Source organism: Anabrus simplex, chromosome 1, assembly GCF_040414725.1.
Source record: "Anabrus simplex isolate iqAnaSimp1 chromosome 1, ASM4041472v1, whole genome shotgun sequence".
In the NCBI taxonomy this organism is placed as follows: domain Eukaryota; kingdom Metazoa; phylum Arthropoda; class Insecta; order Orthoptera; family Tettigoniidae; genus Anabrus; species Anabrus simplex.
The window spans coordinates 829,261,240-829,280,074 of record NC_090265.1 but is presented as its reverse complement, the minus strand read 5'-3'; the positions used below and the strand labels follow the sequence as shown (position 1 = coordinate 829,280,074).

The window sequence follows — 18,835 nt, the reverse complement described above, 5'->3', positions numbered from 1 at the left end:
AAAGATGATAATGTGTGAATTACAATCAGATTTGATATTGTGGGAGAAGATCCAATAGAAGACATTGATGAAACAAATGAGGTAGTTTGTGAACGAATGTGGAATAACGCGAAACAAATCATGACACTCGCAGTAGCAATGAAAGTGATACCAAAAGGTGTTATTAAGAAAAAAAATGGTTTGATGAGGCATGTCAAAATGTCAAGATGCAGTTAATGAAGTGGCTATATGGCGTAATAAGTGGCTGCAGTCTAATAAGTATATTCCTAGATGTTGAGGAACTATACAGAGAAAAACAGAAAGAATGTAGTAAATTAATTTGTAGAAAGAAGAAAGTCTACCTGAGACAACAAATAGAATCAATCCAAGAGGACTACAAAAACAGGAATATCCGCAAGATGTATGGAACTATCAACACAATTAAACATGGATTTCAACCAAGTTCGAATATTATGAGAGATAAGCCTGGAAATTTAATTGCTGATCAGGACAAATTATTAATTACTGTAAGCAATACTTTGATTCCTTGGTGAGTTGTGGTGATCCAGAAACCTGCATTGGTAAACCATCTAGTTCCCCATCAGAAGAACAAATACCAGAGCCATCATATCAAGAGGTATTACAAAGTAAGATTATACTTTTTTTAAACAATAAAGCTTCAGGTAGTGACAACATTCCTGCTGAGCTTATTATATATGGTGGAGAAAGATTATGGATATGGATATGGCACAATTAAGTTATTACAAAAGAATGAGAGGAATCACTTACTGTCCCAATTCGTAAAGGAAGGGATAAGGAAGAACTTCAATATAATGGTATATCTCTTATAAACACGGCCCACAAAATCCGGTCTTTTATTCTTTTACAGAGTTTAAAACCATTTGCTGAAAATGTTATTTTGGACCATCAGAACGGTTTTCGTAATAACAGATCCACTACAGGCAACATATTTGTAGACATTTGACATGGCATAAGCCCAAAAGCCTACATCATGTCTATAAGTACAGGCCGTGAAAGCATCAATGGCAACATGTTTGTAATTAAGACTATTAATGGTAAGGTGTGTGAACACATGGAGTTGGTTCATTATCTCTTTAGAGACTTCTTCAAGGCATATGATTCAATCCATAGAGCAAGGCTGTGGAACATGATGGAGTTTGGCTTTCCCATAAAATTGATTAACATGTGCACTGGAGAAGATTATCAGGAAATTAGCTCTTATACCTGCTGGCATCATATTGAGGAGACAACATAAAATCCTAACATATGTGGATGACATTGTTCTTATTAGCCGCAATGAATTAAAAATTAGGCAGTTATTTGTGGAACTAGAGGAAATGGCGACAAAAACTGGCTTATGAGTAGATGATAAAAAGACACATTACATGTTATACAGAGACCGAATCATGAGGAGGTTGACAGATTGCCTTTGAAGATTGGGAAATATATCTTTAAAAGAGTCGAGGAGTTTAAATTCCTTGGTGTATTAATCGATGAGCAAAGGCAACAGGAACACCAAGCTAGAATTAAGAATGAAAATAAGGCATGTTACTCCATGAGCCATATATTAGGTTCCAAGTTTTTTAACAAGGAATGCAAAAATGATTATCTACAATACAATCATTCGACCAGTACTTCTGTATGGTTCCGAGACATGGAATATAATCAAGAAAGAGCAGCAGCAGTTGCAAGTCTTTGAGAATAAAGTTTATAGAAAAATATTTGGCCCATGGTTCAATCCTATCTCCCAAAGCTGGCAGAAAAGATCTAATTATGAGATTTACACCCTCTCTCAACAACACACTATAATGGGTGTGATAGAATCCAACAGACTGTGCTGAGCTGGACATGTACTGAGGATGCAGGATAACAGAGCACCAGTAGATCTATACAAGGGATCTCTTAATGGGAAAAGACCTCAGGAAGAACCCGAAGCACCTGGAAGAAGGAGATTAACAATGCTTGCCAGACCCTCCAAATTGATAACTGGGAAGAGCAGGCTCAAGATCAAAAAGGATGGAAGAGGATTGCGAGATCGGCACGGGAACTCCACGTCCCCCAAAAGCCTATGGAGTGAGTGAGAGAAAGAGAAAATTATCAAAACTTTTACTGGCCAATTTCCTTTCCAGCTGGAGCAAAATTGCTGTAGTTGAAAGGACAAGGGCACACGATATTATTTAATAATTCTTCAAATATTTTCTTGCTGAATGTCACCTGAATCTTGAAAGTTCTACTACTGGTATCCAAACTTGTATTAAAAGAATAGAATTATCATACATACTGTAACAGTCATAGCGTCCGCCATGCCAACTGGCAGTGGGCCCAGCCCGGCACCGTATAGGCCCACCCCTTACACTTCAACTGCGCCAATCACGAGCAGCACTTAAGTGCTAGGCCAGCCCCACTCGCTTCCGCCCACGGCCCCATAACAGAGGAAGTATGGAAATGACTCCACGATTAACCTGGAGTGTTCCATCTCGCGAGATTCCTGGATCCATCGAGCATCCGGACTATTCTCAAAGGGCCAGCGCAGATATATAGGAGAGGAACGACCTGCCTGGAGTCAGTGAGAGTTAGACAGAGAGCGAGTGAGAGTGAGTTAGTGAGTGAGAGATTGGGTTCGCTGGTGTGAGTTAGCGAAGAGCGCAGTCAGTGATAGCCTGGGCTGAGATGTCAGCCTGATAGAGTATCTGCCTGTTGGAGCCGAGAACTCATTCCTGTTTCCTTGATGTTGTGCGAGTCCCTTGAGGCTGGCTGCTGAAGAAGAACTTTGGGTATTCTCGAGCAGCGCGAAGGGAGCACTGGGGTTCGACGGATTGAGTGAATAGCAGATACTATCCCAACCTGCGGGACTGACGTGTAGGCTGTGGACAGTGACAGCGCTAATTAGTGTGACCAAGAGAGTGTAGTGTAAATAATCGATGACTCTGTGTGTGTCACTATATATGGAATATGAGAAGCTAAGAGAGAGAGCACGAACTGTGTAAGTGTGTAACTGTGTACTTGTGTAAGTTGTAGGCTTGGCTTTCGTCTGTGTGTGTGTGTAAATCTGTAATTGTAGTGCTTAATCATCATCATCATCATCATTTCCCTTTATCCAGCTGTAGCCGGGTAGGGGCAAATATGGTTCCTCTCCACTTTCTTCGGTCTTTCCACCACTCCTCCTCCAACACTGTGTCCCAGTCCAGGTTTCTTTCTATAATGCTGCGTTGGATGGTATCCTTCCATCTCAATCATGGTCGTCCACGGCCTCTCCTTCCTTGGATTTGCATTTCCATCACCTTTTTTGGCATTCTTTCATTGCTCATTCGCTTTATGTGCCCAAACCATTCTATCATTCATTTTTTCCACTCCAATTTCTTCCAGGATTTTCTCATTCCTTATTTTGTCTCTTCTACTCTTCTTAGTTAATAAATCTTAGAAATAGGACGCTACCAAGTTCTGTACTAATTTATTTACCCCGCGAACACGTTACTCCACATGTATATGCTTTTCTGCCCAGGCACAGAAATGAGCCCCTTATGGTATATTATTTTAGCATGTATGCCAATTAATACATTAATAATATATGTGGGAAATAATGCAGTGAGATTCAATCAATGTTAGACTTTCATAAAAAAATGTAAGAATGATTAAACACCAAAAAGTGTGCAAAATCAAAACCACAGAGGCAATAACAATAGCAAGTTTAAAGCAGAAAGATCTGTGGATCAGTGGTAGAGTGTCGGCCTCCGGGTCCCAAGATAGCGGGTTCAAACCCAGCAGAGGTAGGCCTAGTCGGATTTTTGAAGGGCGGAAAAAATTCCATTCGACACTCCATGTCGTATGATGTCGGCATGTAAAAGATCTCTGGTGACACATTTGGTGTTTACCCGACAAAATTAATTAAATCTCAGCCATAGACGCCCAGGAGAGTTTCGGTTTACTCGGTCGGCCATCTAGTGGACCTAGAGTAAAACGCAATGTCGAAATTGACAAGCAGACAGCCAGATGGCATCAATTTGAAATGTTTGCACACAGTAGCTGAGGCCATACGATTATTATTATTATTAGTAGCAGAAAGATAATTAAATTAGTGAAGTAAGTTATAGTTTGATAAGCTGGAGTACGAATAAGAAATAAAAATTGGGTGAAAATCCTGCAAAACTAGATGAGAGGAGATATACTTTCTGTATGCTTGCCAGGAACCCAATGAACCGCCCCTAGGAATATTCTTACTTACTGGTATACAGAAAAACGACACTATCTCAATATCCGAAAACTGGACATTTCCAGGGTTCCTATTGTTCCCGACAGAGCTCACATCGTGTGTGGGTCACTACTACCACACTCTGTGAAAATAATGAAATTGTAGAGTTTGAATCTAACGCGCCGTGGCATGTGCTGGATGTTGTTACAGTATCCGCGACATGACTATCCAATGGTCTTGCCACTGAGCATTTTATAAACTGCACTAACCGATAATGTCACAGGGGATACTAAAAGTCAGTGTTTCTAACCTGGAGGCTAAGGTGTCCAGACCCCCTTTCCTTGCCCCAACCCCAATGGTCTTATCACTAGCCTAACCTACATTTCTATGTTGACAACTTTATGTAGTGCACTGTGATGTCACGTGAAGCGAGCCAAATTGGATTCTTAACCTCTCTCTAGCTAATTAGTCGGTAAAGTTTTACCAAATGTTACAGTAGACTCTCCAGCTGTCGATGAATTTTTTAATATGTTTTTATACTTTACAATTCTAAATTTTGTGCCAGATCAAATAATCTTAAATTAAACATTTACTATATACGATCATTTCTAAACAAACTGTCAATCTTGTAAATAATGTGGAATGATACTAATATTGGGCCTTTGTCCCAATGTAGGCTACTTCTTCCCTTGTTTGAAGTAATTTGGTTTCTTGTCACCTGGCACACACATTTGTAACATGACTGGCAAAAAATGAATATGTATATGTGTGTGTACATTGAAAGGGTATTGGTGATCTCCAGATTTGATTAAATTTAGACCTAGTACTATGCAGTGATAGGTAAATTGTGCATACACTTTATAAGGACTGCCTCCTAACCTGTCTTTTCATGAAAGTGAATTCATACCAGATAAGCTATTAAAGGATTTGGGAAGGAATCTAGAACCAAGAAAAGTTTTTCCTCAAGAACCTCACATCCAGTTGAAAAGAGCAGGCATAAACCCAACTGTCTCCCTTCTGTACAATCTTAACCTTCCCCTGAAGACATCAAATATTTTGTTGCATTCAATGTACCAAGTAGTCATAAATTTCTTAATTTTATCAGTAATTTCTGACAGATTTGAACCATTGCCACATGCACTTTTGGCAACCAAGGTAAAATCACAAATGGGATAAAGTTTAGTTCATCAAGGATTAATGATATGGAGTTATGCCTCATGCTTAATTTACAATCTAACCTAGTACCATTTCAGTATTTTCCATTGGAAATTTCTTAATGAATAATTTAGGAAAAGCACAAGTTTAAGGCACATCAAATGTTTTAGGTATAGGCCTATAACAACCAAACAAAATCTCTTGATACATCAGTCTCCAATCTGAACTACCGTAATGAAATTATGAACTGGAATTTAGTACATCTCAAGTGCTAACTGGTCCTTACACTACAATAGCCTAACTGGAAGAATTCTGTACGGATCACGAGAAAATAAAGGTACTATACTATACACTACAATAGCAATACAGGTACTTAATTTAAAAGTAGTAAAAGTCAATCATACAAATGTACATTATTCTAAATTAAAGAAAAAGAAAGAAAAATATACTAACGTTCCTCATCTGACCAGATCCAGAGGTTGCAGGACGTTTGCTGGTATTCTGAAGAGGTTTAATTCCCTGAAGAGTCCCAGGTGTAAAATTACTTGAACTGGTTGCCACACCTGGTTTACTAATTCCTGAAGGTCGAAGCTGAACAATATTCCCGTCAGCAGACTTTGCTGTCACAAGTGTTTGGGTTATTGACTGAAACTGAGGCACTGAACTGACAGTCGCATTACTTGATAATCCTGAAATTTTCCCTACAATCTGACCACCACTCACTGAAACACTGGTTGGCACACCACTAGTACTTGAAGCAACTGGCGATTGTATCACTACAATAGACGAACCAGCAGTTTGAGGGTTCTTTGAAGTCACTGATGTAGGTGTTATGTTCAAACTATTACATGAAGCTGAAAGTTGATGATGAGAAGGTGAAGAGGATAACTGAACAGTGAGTTCTTGCTCGGGTGACGGAGGAGACATAGCGATATCATGAATATCCATTTCTTGAGTCGTTTCCTCCGTAATTTCAGGTAATATGGATTCAGGTGAAGGAGTTTCGCCCCGCCCATGATTTCTACTAGAAATTGTCACAACAGATTCAATTGTTCCTACTGGACCTAAACTGTCCTCACCAGCATCCAAATCATCTTCTAAAGAGCCTTCCACTCCCACAGTTGTATTAAAACCTTCAAGTTCTGCCTGGATATTGGCTAATGTTTCCAGTTCTGAAGAAGAGAACTGATCACCGGAGTGCTGTACAGCAAGTGCACTAAGATCTCCATCACCTAGATCTCCAGCATGTAAACCTAGAGTCTCGACTATTGCTCTAGCCCCAGCTGGGGATTTGGTTCCACCTATAACAGAGCAGAAAAACCTCATAAAGAATCACACATTAGAATGCAAAATACATCGAATGTCTTTGTATATGTATATCAGATTCAGAGCTAAACAAAATCAACACATGAAGAATACTGAGAATAATCATAGAACCAATCATCAACAACTGCACAATACCATCGCTTTTTATAAATGAAACCCCCTATTTAAAACGATTAAACAATTTCATTAACATGAGTTGAAATGCTTCAATTAAATTCGAAAAATTTTCGTACTAGCCTACATGACAAATCAAATATAGGTTAACATATTCACAATAGTAAACAATACATCCTTGATAGCACTGAGGCTAATGAAACGGCGGCTCTGAAACGCAATCTTCCGCTACAAACTCCCTCAAACCTAACCTGTTTTAAGTACCACCTTATTACGATATCAGATACGTGCTCGACTACCTCGACATCAAAGCGCCATTTACGCAAAGCTACAGAGCAGCCGAGCTCAAATGACGCGCCATTTTCTGCCAGCAAGGCAGGGAAATTTGAAATATTATGACACTCATTCACCAATTGTTTCATATCCACAAACAGATATACTAAATAACACTTCTAAAGATTACATACAAGTTATAATTACGGCGACCACATATCCATATGGCTCAAGTTTTCCCGTTTGACGACCAGCTAACCTATAGAAAGAGACCTAAATTTCAGCGCTTAGACGAGTCGAGGATGGGTGGGGGCGAGATGTTCAGGTTCATAAATAAAAGTGAACAGTAGTTGCACAATCTTTGCATATTATTCATAGAAAGGATCATTTTATCTTTCGTCTCAAGTATACGCTAAAGACTTATTCAAGAAAAAGAAGTACGATTTACCTGTATCTGGAGCAGGCATCCTGTATTTGTTCAAAATCACGCGCCCACCATTGCGATCCCAGGATGCATCGGACCGCCGCGTACGAATGGCCCAAAGGTCGTCCTTCTCATATTTGTGCACTAAGCTCCATATTTCAGCCCAAATCTCCCTATACGGTAAGAAAGCGAATAAGGTTTTAATTTTTCACTATCATTTTCAGTGGCTTTGTACATAAACAACAAAAATACGCGTAATCTATTTCGAGCTACTTTGCACCTTCCGCGAAGAAAATACTTCAACCAATCATATAATAATTTCGCCAATCGGAAGTGAAGCCAGTCATATGTTAGATGTAAACATTAAACATGGCTGTCACACCGGCAAGCATTCGACAGCAACTTGCGACGTTAGCAAATTCAGGTGGTTCTCACAAGGATCAGGCTGAAAAGTGAGTAAATAGAAAGAAAGACAGGATAATAGTTTCTTCTAGTTTTACCTTTTCTTACGCGGAATGTTTTCTTATTCAATGTTGGGTTATATTTGTTCAATCGACTTTGTTGGCGCTTTAGGTTAGGCTGTTTTCGTATTTCCATTTATGAGTACGGCAGATACATGTTTGCGCTTAGTATTATAATTGAAAATGTGCAAAGAATAAATGTGATTTAAATACACAGTTTAAAAAATAGGGGAACATGTTTTTGAACGTAATGGCATGATCCACAAAACAATACCTCACACCCAGCTAGGATATTACCAACTATTTAAACCTTAATTCTTTACCGTTGAAGTATACAAAAGAACATCGATGGATTCACGTTCATTTTCAGAAAAACGGAAATGTACAAATAGGGACGAAAACAAAGTGATAACAGTCCTCCAGGGTGGACTTCTTATCAGTTGGAGAACTTCAGTATGGTGTAGGTTCCCCACGAGCATTTATAACAGCTTGGCACCTACGTGACATGCTCCGTATAAGTCGACAGAGGTCACGTTGCGGTATGAGGGTCCATTCTTCAATGAGAGCTGTTTGAGGTCTTGGACAGTCTGTGGTGGAACAGGACGCCCACGAACAGTTTTTTTTTCTAATGGCTTTACGTCGCACCGACACAGATAGGTCTTATGGCCACGATGGGATAGGAAAGGCCTAGGAGTTGGAAGGAAGCGGCCTGAATTAAGGGACAGGTACATCTTCTAATACTGATGCTGCCCCACACCATCACAGCACGTTGACGTCCATCACGCTGTCAGAGGAAATCTGGACTCGTCTGTGAACAACACAGGTCTCCATTGGCGAAGTTGCCAGTTGACGTGGGTACGGGCAAACAGAAGGCGAGCTGCGCAACGTTGCTACGTTGAACAGAACATTCGAACAGGACGTCTGGGTCTTAAGGACACTTCGCTTAACGTGTTCCTTACCATCTGGTCAGACACCGTGACTCCAGTGACCCTGCTGAGGCCTTGTTGGAGTTCTCTGGCAGTTGCTGAACGACGCTGCAACGCACATATGATGAGATATCGGTCATCCTGTGGGGTTATCATGTATCCACGACCTTGTCCAACCCTCCTTGTGAACTGGCCTGTCTCATTGTAGTGATTCCACAAGAGTTGAATAACTGACAGAGAGACATTGAAATCCACAGCAACACGACGAAAAGTCCATCCTTCCTGGATCAAAGTGATGGCCCTTGCGACTTGAACCATGTTAAGATGTCTCATGGGATGTGCTGGTTTACGTACAGTGTGCTCAAATGACCGCAGTAGTCTGTGTACCTCACAACGAACACACGGACGCACCGCTATTCACTTTGTTTTGAGGGGTCACCTGAGAGTTTAATGCTTGGCTGCGCCTACAGATGGAGTATAACTTCGATTTGATATACCCTGAACAGCTAAGATCTCAAGGTATGCTGTATGACCATTGGAACCCCATCTAGCAAATTAACGTTCACATACCAGACGTTACAAAACATGTTCCCCTAATTTTTTAGAACTGTGTATTATTTCTATTAACACTTGGTTTGGCGTATTCACTTACAGTATGACTTTTCATTTACTTTGTACACAGTTCAATGTGATAATGTTCACATGGTTTCTCAAATAGTTTTTATTATTTATGCACATATTCATGGGGTTGTGGTATGTCTTGTTTTTGCTGAGATGTTTGCGTTAATGTCGTACTTGTTAAATCAGTATTGTTAAGAATTACATTAAAATATTCTTACTATCAAAATTGTAACAACATGTAATATGTTAACATTGATGTTTTCCTGGCCCGTACTTGTAGACATGATATGGGCTTGTGCTGTGTCAAGAAAACAAGGTGAAACTCTTTACATTTCGCAAAATCATCTTAAAATGTGTTATGTTACTTTCGGTTCGTGTATCAAAGTTGATGATTTGAATGGCAATCTAGGCCTATGGTGACAGTTGTCATATGAAATGATGGTATATTATATACAGTAAACCTTCGGATGTCGATTGTGATATATTGATGGATTATGACTGTCCAAAATCCATTTTCTAAAACACTTGTGTAGTTGAACCGCCTTTAACAGTAAGTTGACGATCTTGGATGATGATGCGATAACAATAAAAATAACAATGTATGTTTAATTAATAAAGGAGTGTACAGTATACAATATGCATGTTTATCCAAAGCTCAGGCACAACTCTTGTCAGGGTTTCTTGTCTGAGAACACTTGTCACATCATCTCTCACAGTTTTCCACAGTATATCTACACACACGCGCGCACACACGCACACTCTCTCTCGCTCTCGCTCTCTCTCTCTCTCTCTCTCTCTCTCTCTTTGAACCCGACTTGTGGAATCCCACAGTTCTACGTACTGTGCCTCAAATCATGTCCTCTGTGAGTCCACCCCTGATTTACCATCGCATCAGTTGCGTAGAACTTGCCTCCTGTAACTCCTTGTAACTAGTTGCGGCTGATAGCAGAAATTGCAGCCTCATGTCTTCCATTAGGAATATTTCCCTGGCAAGTATGCAAACTAATCGGGATGGCATGTATATTGACACTCTAAAGGCTCGCTTGAGAAATCTTGTCTTCAAGTTTTCTAGTTCCTGTATTTGTTGTTTTGTTCGATGTGTCCATATTAATACTAGACCATACGTGGTTGTTCATACCATCACATCAAACAGTTTCATAGCAGTCTCTAGAGACAGGTGTGGCAGATGCTTCATGTCACTGATTGACCATACAGCTGCTACTTAAGTTATCTCTCTTAAATGTATTGAGAAGGCTGCTCCAGTTACCTGCAAAGTGATCCTTAAGTATTTGTAAGCATTGCTTATTTTCAGCTTTTGTCCCTTGCGTAGTATGAAGTCACCACTTGCCAGTTTTCCTCCTCTTCTGAAGACTACCAGTTTGGTTTTCTCAGTGTTTCATAGGTCCATTGCAACTTGTAATTCCTCTTTATTGTCCGATGTTTGAGCCTATCATCCCCATATACATTGTGTATCCAACTTTTGAATGTGTCTCTTTATTTCCTTGGTCATGCCATGCATAAAAACAGCAGTGGACTTACAGGGTCTCCTTGTAATACCCCATTAGTTTGACATATCCATTTTGACTCAAGGATGTTGCCACGTATTTGCACATAGTTTTTGGCCAGTATGTTAGCAACAAGTCCCATTAGCCACATGTACCCAAGAAGTCTTTCAGTTTATTAAGCAGCTTTGACCTATTTAGTATATCGAAACCCTTTGAGTACCAATATAAATGGTCCGTTATTGGACATAATAAATTTTCCAGCTAACACATTCCTGGTTGCCAGTGTTTCGGCCCTGTGTGCTAGGTTGGGCTCGTCATTTGGTACCTAGCACACCTACCAAGATGCATGACTAGTGCATACCATGGAGGCCACTGCATAGGCTACTTGAAGCCACCGGCAATGCCAATGCACTATGAGAGACTTTGTCTCACTACCAAAAATTGATGCCTGCTTGGCCATCAGATGGTACAGATGTTTGATTCCCATAGGGAATCTGAAATATTTGTCCCGAATGAGTAAATTTATAATACCAATATAAATGGTCCGTTATTGGACATTATAAATTTTCCAGTTAACTCATTCCTTGTTGCCAGCGTTTCGCCCCCGTGTGCTAGGTTGGGCTCATCAGTTGGTACCTAGCACACCTACCAAGACGCATGGCTAGTGCATACCGTGGAGGCCACTGCATAGGCTACTTGAAGCCACTGGCAGTGCCAATGCACTATGAGAGACTTTGTCTCGCTACCAAAAATTGATGCCTGCTTGGCCATCAGATGAGTAAATTTATAATACCAATATAAATGGTCCGTTATTGGACATTATAAATTTTCCAGCTAACTCATTAACATTAATATCTTGCAAGAGATTTTTGGTTGCCATCAAAGTCGATCTCATGGCTTGGAAATCATACTGTTCTTCCGGAAGAGAGTTGGCCATGCGATTAGGGTCACGAAGCTGTGAGCTTGCATTCAGGAGATAGTGTGTTCAGTTTAATAATTAATATTATTTGCTTTACGTCCCACTAACTACTTTTACAGTTTTCGGAGACGCTGAGGTGCAGGAATTTGGTCCCACCGGAGTTCTTTTACGTGCCAGTAAATCTACCGACACGAGGCTGACGTATTTGAGCACCTTCAAATACCACCAGATTGAGCCAGGATCGAACCTGCCAAGTTGGGGTCAAAAGGCCAGCACCTCAACCGTCTGAGCCACTCAGCCCGGCGATAGTGTGTTCAAATCCTGCCGTCGACAGCCCTGAAGGTGGTTTTCCAATTTTCACACCAGGCAAATGCTGGAGCTGTACCTTAACATCACGGCCGATACCCTTCTAATCCTAGCCCTTTACCATCCTTCCATTGCTAGAAGCCTTCGATGTGTTTGTGCGATGTTAAACAAGTAGCAAAAAAAAATCCATCTTCTGGAATCAATGGTCCACTAGCTAGTTGATTCTTTGAGTCACCAATGTTGTGAATAGCTTGAAAGCTACTGATTCCACTGCTATCCCTTTGTAATGATTTGGTTTTGTTTACTTTCCCCTTTCCTTTGTAGAACATCTTGACAACTGATTTTCCCCATTTTTCTAGGAATTTTTTCTGTTTCTAAGTATTAATTTGTTAGTTCTCTTGGCAGAGTTTCCAGATATGGTAAGGATATTTTAGATGTTCATTGGAAGTGTTGTCTCTCTCTCTGTACTGCTCTTCGATATTTCATACTTGCAATTGCCTACTTTACTTCTTCCTTTGTAAATACATAGGTTCAGTTTCTTCTTCAGCATTTGTTATTTGTTAAGTGTATTTCTTGTGCACAATATCTCCTCCATGTGCTCCTCCCATATCTCCATTGGTATTGGAAATCATAGTTGTCGTGTATGGAGTGTCCGGTGTGTGTCCTTTTCATTTTCCTCTATTAACTCTTGATTTTTATTTTCTACTTATTCCACCCTTTTTTCTTTAAGAGGTTTTTATATTCCCTTTTAGTAGACTGATATTCTACAAGGGGGCTACTATTCATACTCCATCTGGCTTTTGATAATTTCTTCAGTGTTTCTTACCATCCTTGATAGCACTTCCTGTCAAACCACTCTGTAGCTCGACAGCTACCAGACTTATTGATAACAACTTCTCCTTTACTGTATAGTCTTCTGTTAGTGCTGTTGCCTCATAAGTTTTGTCTTCTTTGATTGCCTGAAGTATGTGTTAAATTGCCTTTGAATTTATTTTGGCATTGTCTCTCCATTGCTTTGTTACAGCACATGTTTGTGATGACTGGCATGTGCTTCCTCATCAGTGCACCATCTGTTCTCATGAGCAGCATTTCATCTTTCACCCTAAGCATTAGAACAATTATACCTCCTCCATTATGGTAGAGGTATGTTTTCACACATTGATCATTCATTCACTAGAGTCAAGCCCTCTTCAACTAGGTAGCTCAATACTAATTCAGTTTTCCTGCTTGTCTTGTCACTTGTGCAGTTTAGGTCTCCTGTTAGGACTATTCTGTCCCTGTTGGTTGTTATGTCCAGCTCCATGGCTAAATGTTTAGTGTGTTAGCCTACCCAACGCCTACGGGCGTCGAATCAAAAGAACTGCACCTGGCGAGCCGAACATGTCCTTGGACACTCCCGGCACTAAAAGCCATACGTCATTTCATTTCATTGGTTGTTATGTCCAGAGCTTGTATGCTCTCTATACTGGCAGTTGGGCTGCAGTCCATTCTAAAATACATACCCATGATCGCACTGATTTTTGTTCTTAAAACCAGTGGGTCGTCATCTATTAACAGAACCTGGAAGGGGGCCAGTTTCTGCTTAAGAAGACAAGCTACTCTCCCAGAAGTCCTTCCTCTGGCATCTTTCTTTGCTAGTGCATGAATATTATAGAAGCCTTGCACATTATTCTTTTTTCTGCAGATACAGATGTCTTGGTTGAGACATGTACTTTATATCAAAGTCCCTAAAGGTCACTTGGCAAGTTGTTAATTACTCCTCTCAGACCTTCCACGTTTCAAGTCAGGCTGCATATCACTTTACTGTCTTATCAGCGAAGCACATAGGGCAGCAAGCTTAAGCCAACGAGTCCTGTTCAAAACAGTATTCCCAATATCATCCAACCTGATAACTATTTGTAGGCCTTCTTTAAATGTTTGACACTGTTTTGCATGGTTCTCCCAGCTTCCACCTGCCTCCTGGTGGTTCCTATCACATAGCGTTCATAGAGTATTAGCTGTCTGATAAGCGAAGATCATGGCCGGCTAGGCGCATTCGACTTTCCATCACGATATCTGGGAATGTCGTGGAGCCACTCTGTCTCAAAATTTCCTTATTGGTGACTTGGTCAAGCCAAGTGCTGCCTAAAATTTTTCATAGGCTATGTGGGTGGCATACGTTGAGTTTTCATATTGTCTGCTCCGTAATCTTCCATGTTTCACTGGCATAGATCACCGTTGACATGACAAGTGTTTTATAAAGTTGGACTTTTGTCTCTATCCCCATTGAAGCTGAAAAAATTGGTCACAAGCACTAAAATGCTGAGGCTTTGCCAATTCTATAGCAGACATCTGCACTGTCATCTTGCAGTAAGATGCTACTGAGGTAAGTGAATTGTTTCATTTGTTCGACTGACTGCTACCCAACAGTGATCAGTGTGATAGTAACATGATTACCACTCAACATGGTTCTTGTGTTATCAACACTAATACGTAGTCCAACTTTTCCAGTTTCAGAGTCTAAGCAGTTAGCAAGTGCGGTTTTTGGGTGGACATATGGGATGCTTGACGTCTTTTACTTGTCTTTCAGAAGCGTTCAGATTTTCCTGTGAATCAGCTGAGGGCCTAAGTTAAGTTATTATCATGCACATAAACTCTAAATTAGGCTACCGAGCAAGTGGCTGTATGGTTTGGGTCATGTAACTATCAGCTTGCATTTGGGAGGTAGTGGATTCAAACCCCACTGATGGCAGCCTTGAAGATGGTTTCCCGTGGTTTCCCATTTTCACACCGGGCAAATGCTGGGGCTGTACCTTAATTAGGGCCACAGTTGCATCCTTCCCACTCTTAGCCCTTTTTTGCCCTATCATCGCCATAAGACCTATCTGTGTCAGTGCAGCGTAAAGCCAATTGGAAAAAAAAACCCTCTAATTTGGTACAACTAATATGTATGTGTATTTAATGTTTATTATCCCTGGCTTTCCCGAGAACCCATGAGCCACCACTGACTGTTAGTCATGTCTTGTAGAGATATAATGGTTTCCGCCAGTGATATGTCGTCTGCAGAATCGAGGTCAATAAGCTGCACGTTGTCTTTCCACGAGATTCCAGCTCCTGGCCCATTTAGCATCTCCCGCATAAGAAAATCAATGATGAGATATGTTTGTTTTTTGAAGTGTCGGACTCCTTCAATTTTTTCCCTCTGATTATTATTAAAGGACGGTTGCATAGTTGTACTTCCTCTTAAAACAATAATCACCACCTCCTGAGGACAAATTGAAAGGGTGATAAAATACATCCCTGTTTGACACCTGTATTGATGCTGAAGTTTGTCTCACTATCAGCCCTCTCACAGCAGCTGCTGTTATGATACAGGCTTTTGAAGATGTTGATATATGTACCTGTTATACCATAGCTTCTTACGATGTTCCACAAGACCCATTGTATGCTATCAAAAACTTTCCTGAAATCTATAAAATTAAGAGTAACTGAGTTTTGGAACTCAATACACTGCTCGATTATGTTATGCAGCTTGAAGATTTTTTCAGGACATGAGCAGCCACGATGAAACCCAGCCTGTTCCTCTCACAACAGTTTATCAACTGCTTTTTCCACATGCCTGAGTGGAACAATTAAGAACACTTTATCAGGTACCGAAAGAACAGTGATACCTTGCCGGTTATTGCATTCGCTGAGATTGCCTTTCTTGGGGGTCTTTACAATAACACCTTTCTGCCAATAGTTAGGTACACATTGTGTGCCCCAGCACTTGTTTAACAATCTGGTTAGCTATACCACCAAATCTTCTCCACCAGCCTTCAAGAATTCTATTGGGATCTGGTCTATTCTGGCACTTTATTGTTCTTCAGAGATTTGATCACACGCGATACATCATTGGTTTTAATCATTCCCAAGTCAATGTTATGGGTATGTAATACATCTTGTACATAGTTTCCTTTGCTTCCATTGGCACTTCTTTGTCCCATAACATGTTTCTTACACTATGATAGAAACAACTTCCAGCTTGAATCCTCTTATTTATTTCAGCATCCATTCGAGTATTCTCCATTAATTCACTCTCCAGGTATTTGAAAGTCTCCACTACTTCCAGGGGCTTGTCTGCAAGTGTAATCTGACCTTTCCCTTCTTTCTCTCCTCTAGTCATAACAAGAGTTTTACTCTTTTCTGCACTTATTTTCAATCCACATTCTTCGATCTTCCCATTCACCACATTCAACTGTTCTTGAACATTCATGTTGTCTTGTCCCCAAATCGCAATATCATCTGCAAACATCATGTTCTTTTCTCTTCCTTCATATGCTGCTTTTGCTGTTTTCATGACATCATCCATTACTATTTTTATTTTTTTTTGCTAGGGGCTTTACGTCGCACCGACACAGATAGGTCTTATGGCGACGATGGGATAGGAAAGGCCTAGGAATTGGAAGGAAGCGGCCGTGGCCTTAATTAAGGTACAGCCCCAGCATTTGCCTGGTGTGAAAATGGGAAACCACGGAAAACCATCTTCAGGGCTGCCGATAGTGGGATTCGAACCTACTATCTCCCAGATGCAAGCTCACAGCCGCTCGCCTCTACGTGCACGGCCAACTCGCCCGGTCCCATTACTATTGTAAACAGGATTGGTGATAGAACACTTCCCTGTCTCAGCCCACTAGTGATTTTGAACCAGCTTTTCCTGCCAACTTGTGTTTGCACGCAACTACAACATTCCTTGTACATTACCATGATCATTTTGATTAATCCCTGTCCAATTCCTTTTTGCACCGGACTGTCCCAAACTTTAGTCCTGAGGACACTGCCATATGCCTTTGCAATGTCAATGAATGTCATCACCATTTCATTCCCATACTCCCATTGCTTTTCCATTAGTTGCCTATTTATGAAAATGGGCTCTGTTGTTGACCTTTCCACTTCTGATACTAAACTGATTTTCCTGTATCTGATTTTCAACCCTCAACCTTATCCTACTTTCCAGTATCCTCTCTCATTATCTTAGCAACATGGGATATCAGAGTAATTCCCCTGTAGTTCTTCAATACTTTCTTATCGCCTTTGTTGAAAATTGGGATTATTATTCCTTTTTGCCAATCCTCAGGGACCTCCTTATTCTCCCAGACAATTCTGAGAATTTGATATGTCCACTGCAGCTCTACAGCTCCACCTGGCTTTATCATCTCCACTGAAATTTCATCTAATCCAGCAGTTTTTCCATTCATCTTTCTTACTGCCATTTCAATTTCGTTCATTTCTTTATCCATTTCTTCAACTAATTGCATTTGCTGGTGGTCCGTTGAATGATTGTCATTAGTTCTCATGTTCAGCAACTTCTGAAAATACTGTCTCCATCTATTTCTTGTTTCTTCTGGCTTTGTTGATGTTATGCCACCTTCATCTTTCACAAATCTGGTGTTTACTTGATCTCTCTTTTTGTTTCTTAAGATACCATACAATAATTTCTTGCTGCCCTGCATTTCATCTCTTAATTTCTGTGTGAATAAGGCCCAGCTTTTCCTCTTTTCTTCCTCCACTACTTTCTTTGCCAAATTCTTTGCCTCCACATATTTTCTTCTACTTTCTTCAGTTTTAGATGTTTTCCATGCTTTCCATGCCATTTTCTTTTCCTTCACTTTACTCTTTACCCTATCATTCCACCACTGTCTCTTTGTCTTTCACATTTCCTGATGTTCTACCACATACCTTTACTGCAAATCCAACCAGTGCTTCCTTAAATCTTTTCCATTCATCTTCAACATTCATCATCTCCATCCTGGGTACCAAGGGTATTATTTCCCTTTGAAATTCCTCTTGTATGCTTTTCCCTTGCAACTTCCATACTTTAGGTAATTCTTCTCTCTCTTCTTAATGGGGTTTTTCAAATTCCCACTTTCAGTTTTCCTGTCACAACTATGATCTCCACCAAAGGCTACTTCAGGCAGGGCTGTAACATCTAAAAGGTTCTTCCAGTGTTCTTTCTCGATGATTATATAATCAATCATGGTCTTTGGTCATCTGCCTCCCCAATCATACCTTGTAATCTTCTGACTGGTCTTCTTCCTAAACCAGGTGTTTCCAAAAAATCATTTGGTTCTTCATGCAAAATTCCACCAATTCACCTCCTGGATTTACATTTCCATATTCAAAGGGCCCTACAACATCTTCCTTTCCTTGTCTTTCTATTCCAACTTGGCATTTAGATTTCTCATCAATAGCACTTCCTTATCTTCTATCTGTCTCTCCACTTCCTATAAAAAGTCCTCTAGATGTTCATCTACGCAACCCGTTTGTGGGGCATACAACTGGAATAGATCCTTCATGCCATTTTCAACCCAGAGTCTCAACACCATCATCCTGTCGCTGACACATTTTGTAGACTCCACATATGCTTGGATTTCTTTTCTAAGTGATGGCCACTCCATTTTTTGCTTCACGTCCTCCGCTGTAATACAGCCTGTATCCTTCTCTTAGAGGAATCTCTCCCGTACCCTTCTTCTTGGTCTCTCACAGTCCAAGTATGGCTATATCTTTTTCTTTCATGAAGTAAACCAGCTCTTCTGTCTTTCCTGTCAGTGTCAGGACATTTACTGTCACAATCTTGACGTAGTTTGGTGCTGGTTGC

General features: G+C 40.4%; 2 protein-coding genes across 5 annotated transcripts in view; one reads left to right on the top strand and one right to left on the bottom strand.

Annotated features, from left to right (window-relative positions):
• Positions 1-7,554, bottom strand: part of LOC136873914 (protein lin-54 homolog) — a 264,832-nt gene extending 257,278 nt beyond the window's left edge. For all 4 annotated transcript variants that reach the window (XM_067147255.2, XM_067147284.2, XM_067147265.2 and 1 more), the window contains exons 1-2: positions 7,506-7,554; positions 5,798-6,645 (exon numbers count right to left, since the gene is read on the bottom strand). In XM_067147255.2, the coding sequence (XP_067003356.1) occupies positions 5,798-6,645; positions 7,506-7,524 (867 nt within the window). In that variant the 5' untranslated portion in view covers positions 7,525-7,554. The remainder of the gene's footprint in view (positions 1-5,797; positions 6,646-7,505) is intronic.
• A 260-nt stretch (positions 7,555-7,814) lies between these two features.
• The window catches only part of CSN4 (COP9 signalosome subunit 4), a 109,127-nt gene continuing 98,106 nt past the window's right edge, over positions 7,815-18,835 (top strand). Inside the window, exon 1 of the mRNA XM_067147241.2 lies at positions 7,815-7,933. Within this exon, the coding sequence (XP_067003342.1) occupies positions 7,851-7,933 (83 nt within the window). The 5' untranslated portion in view covers positions 7,815-7,850. The remainder of the gene's footprint in view (positions 7,934-18,835) is intronic.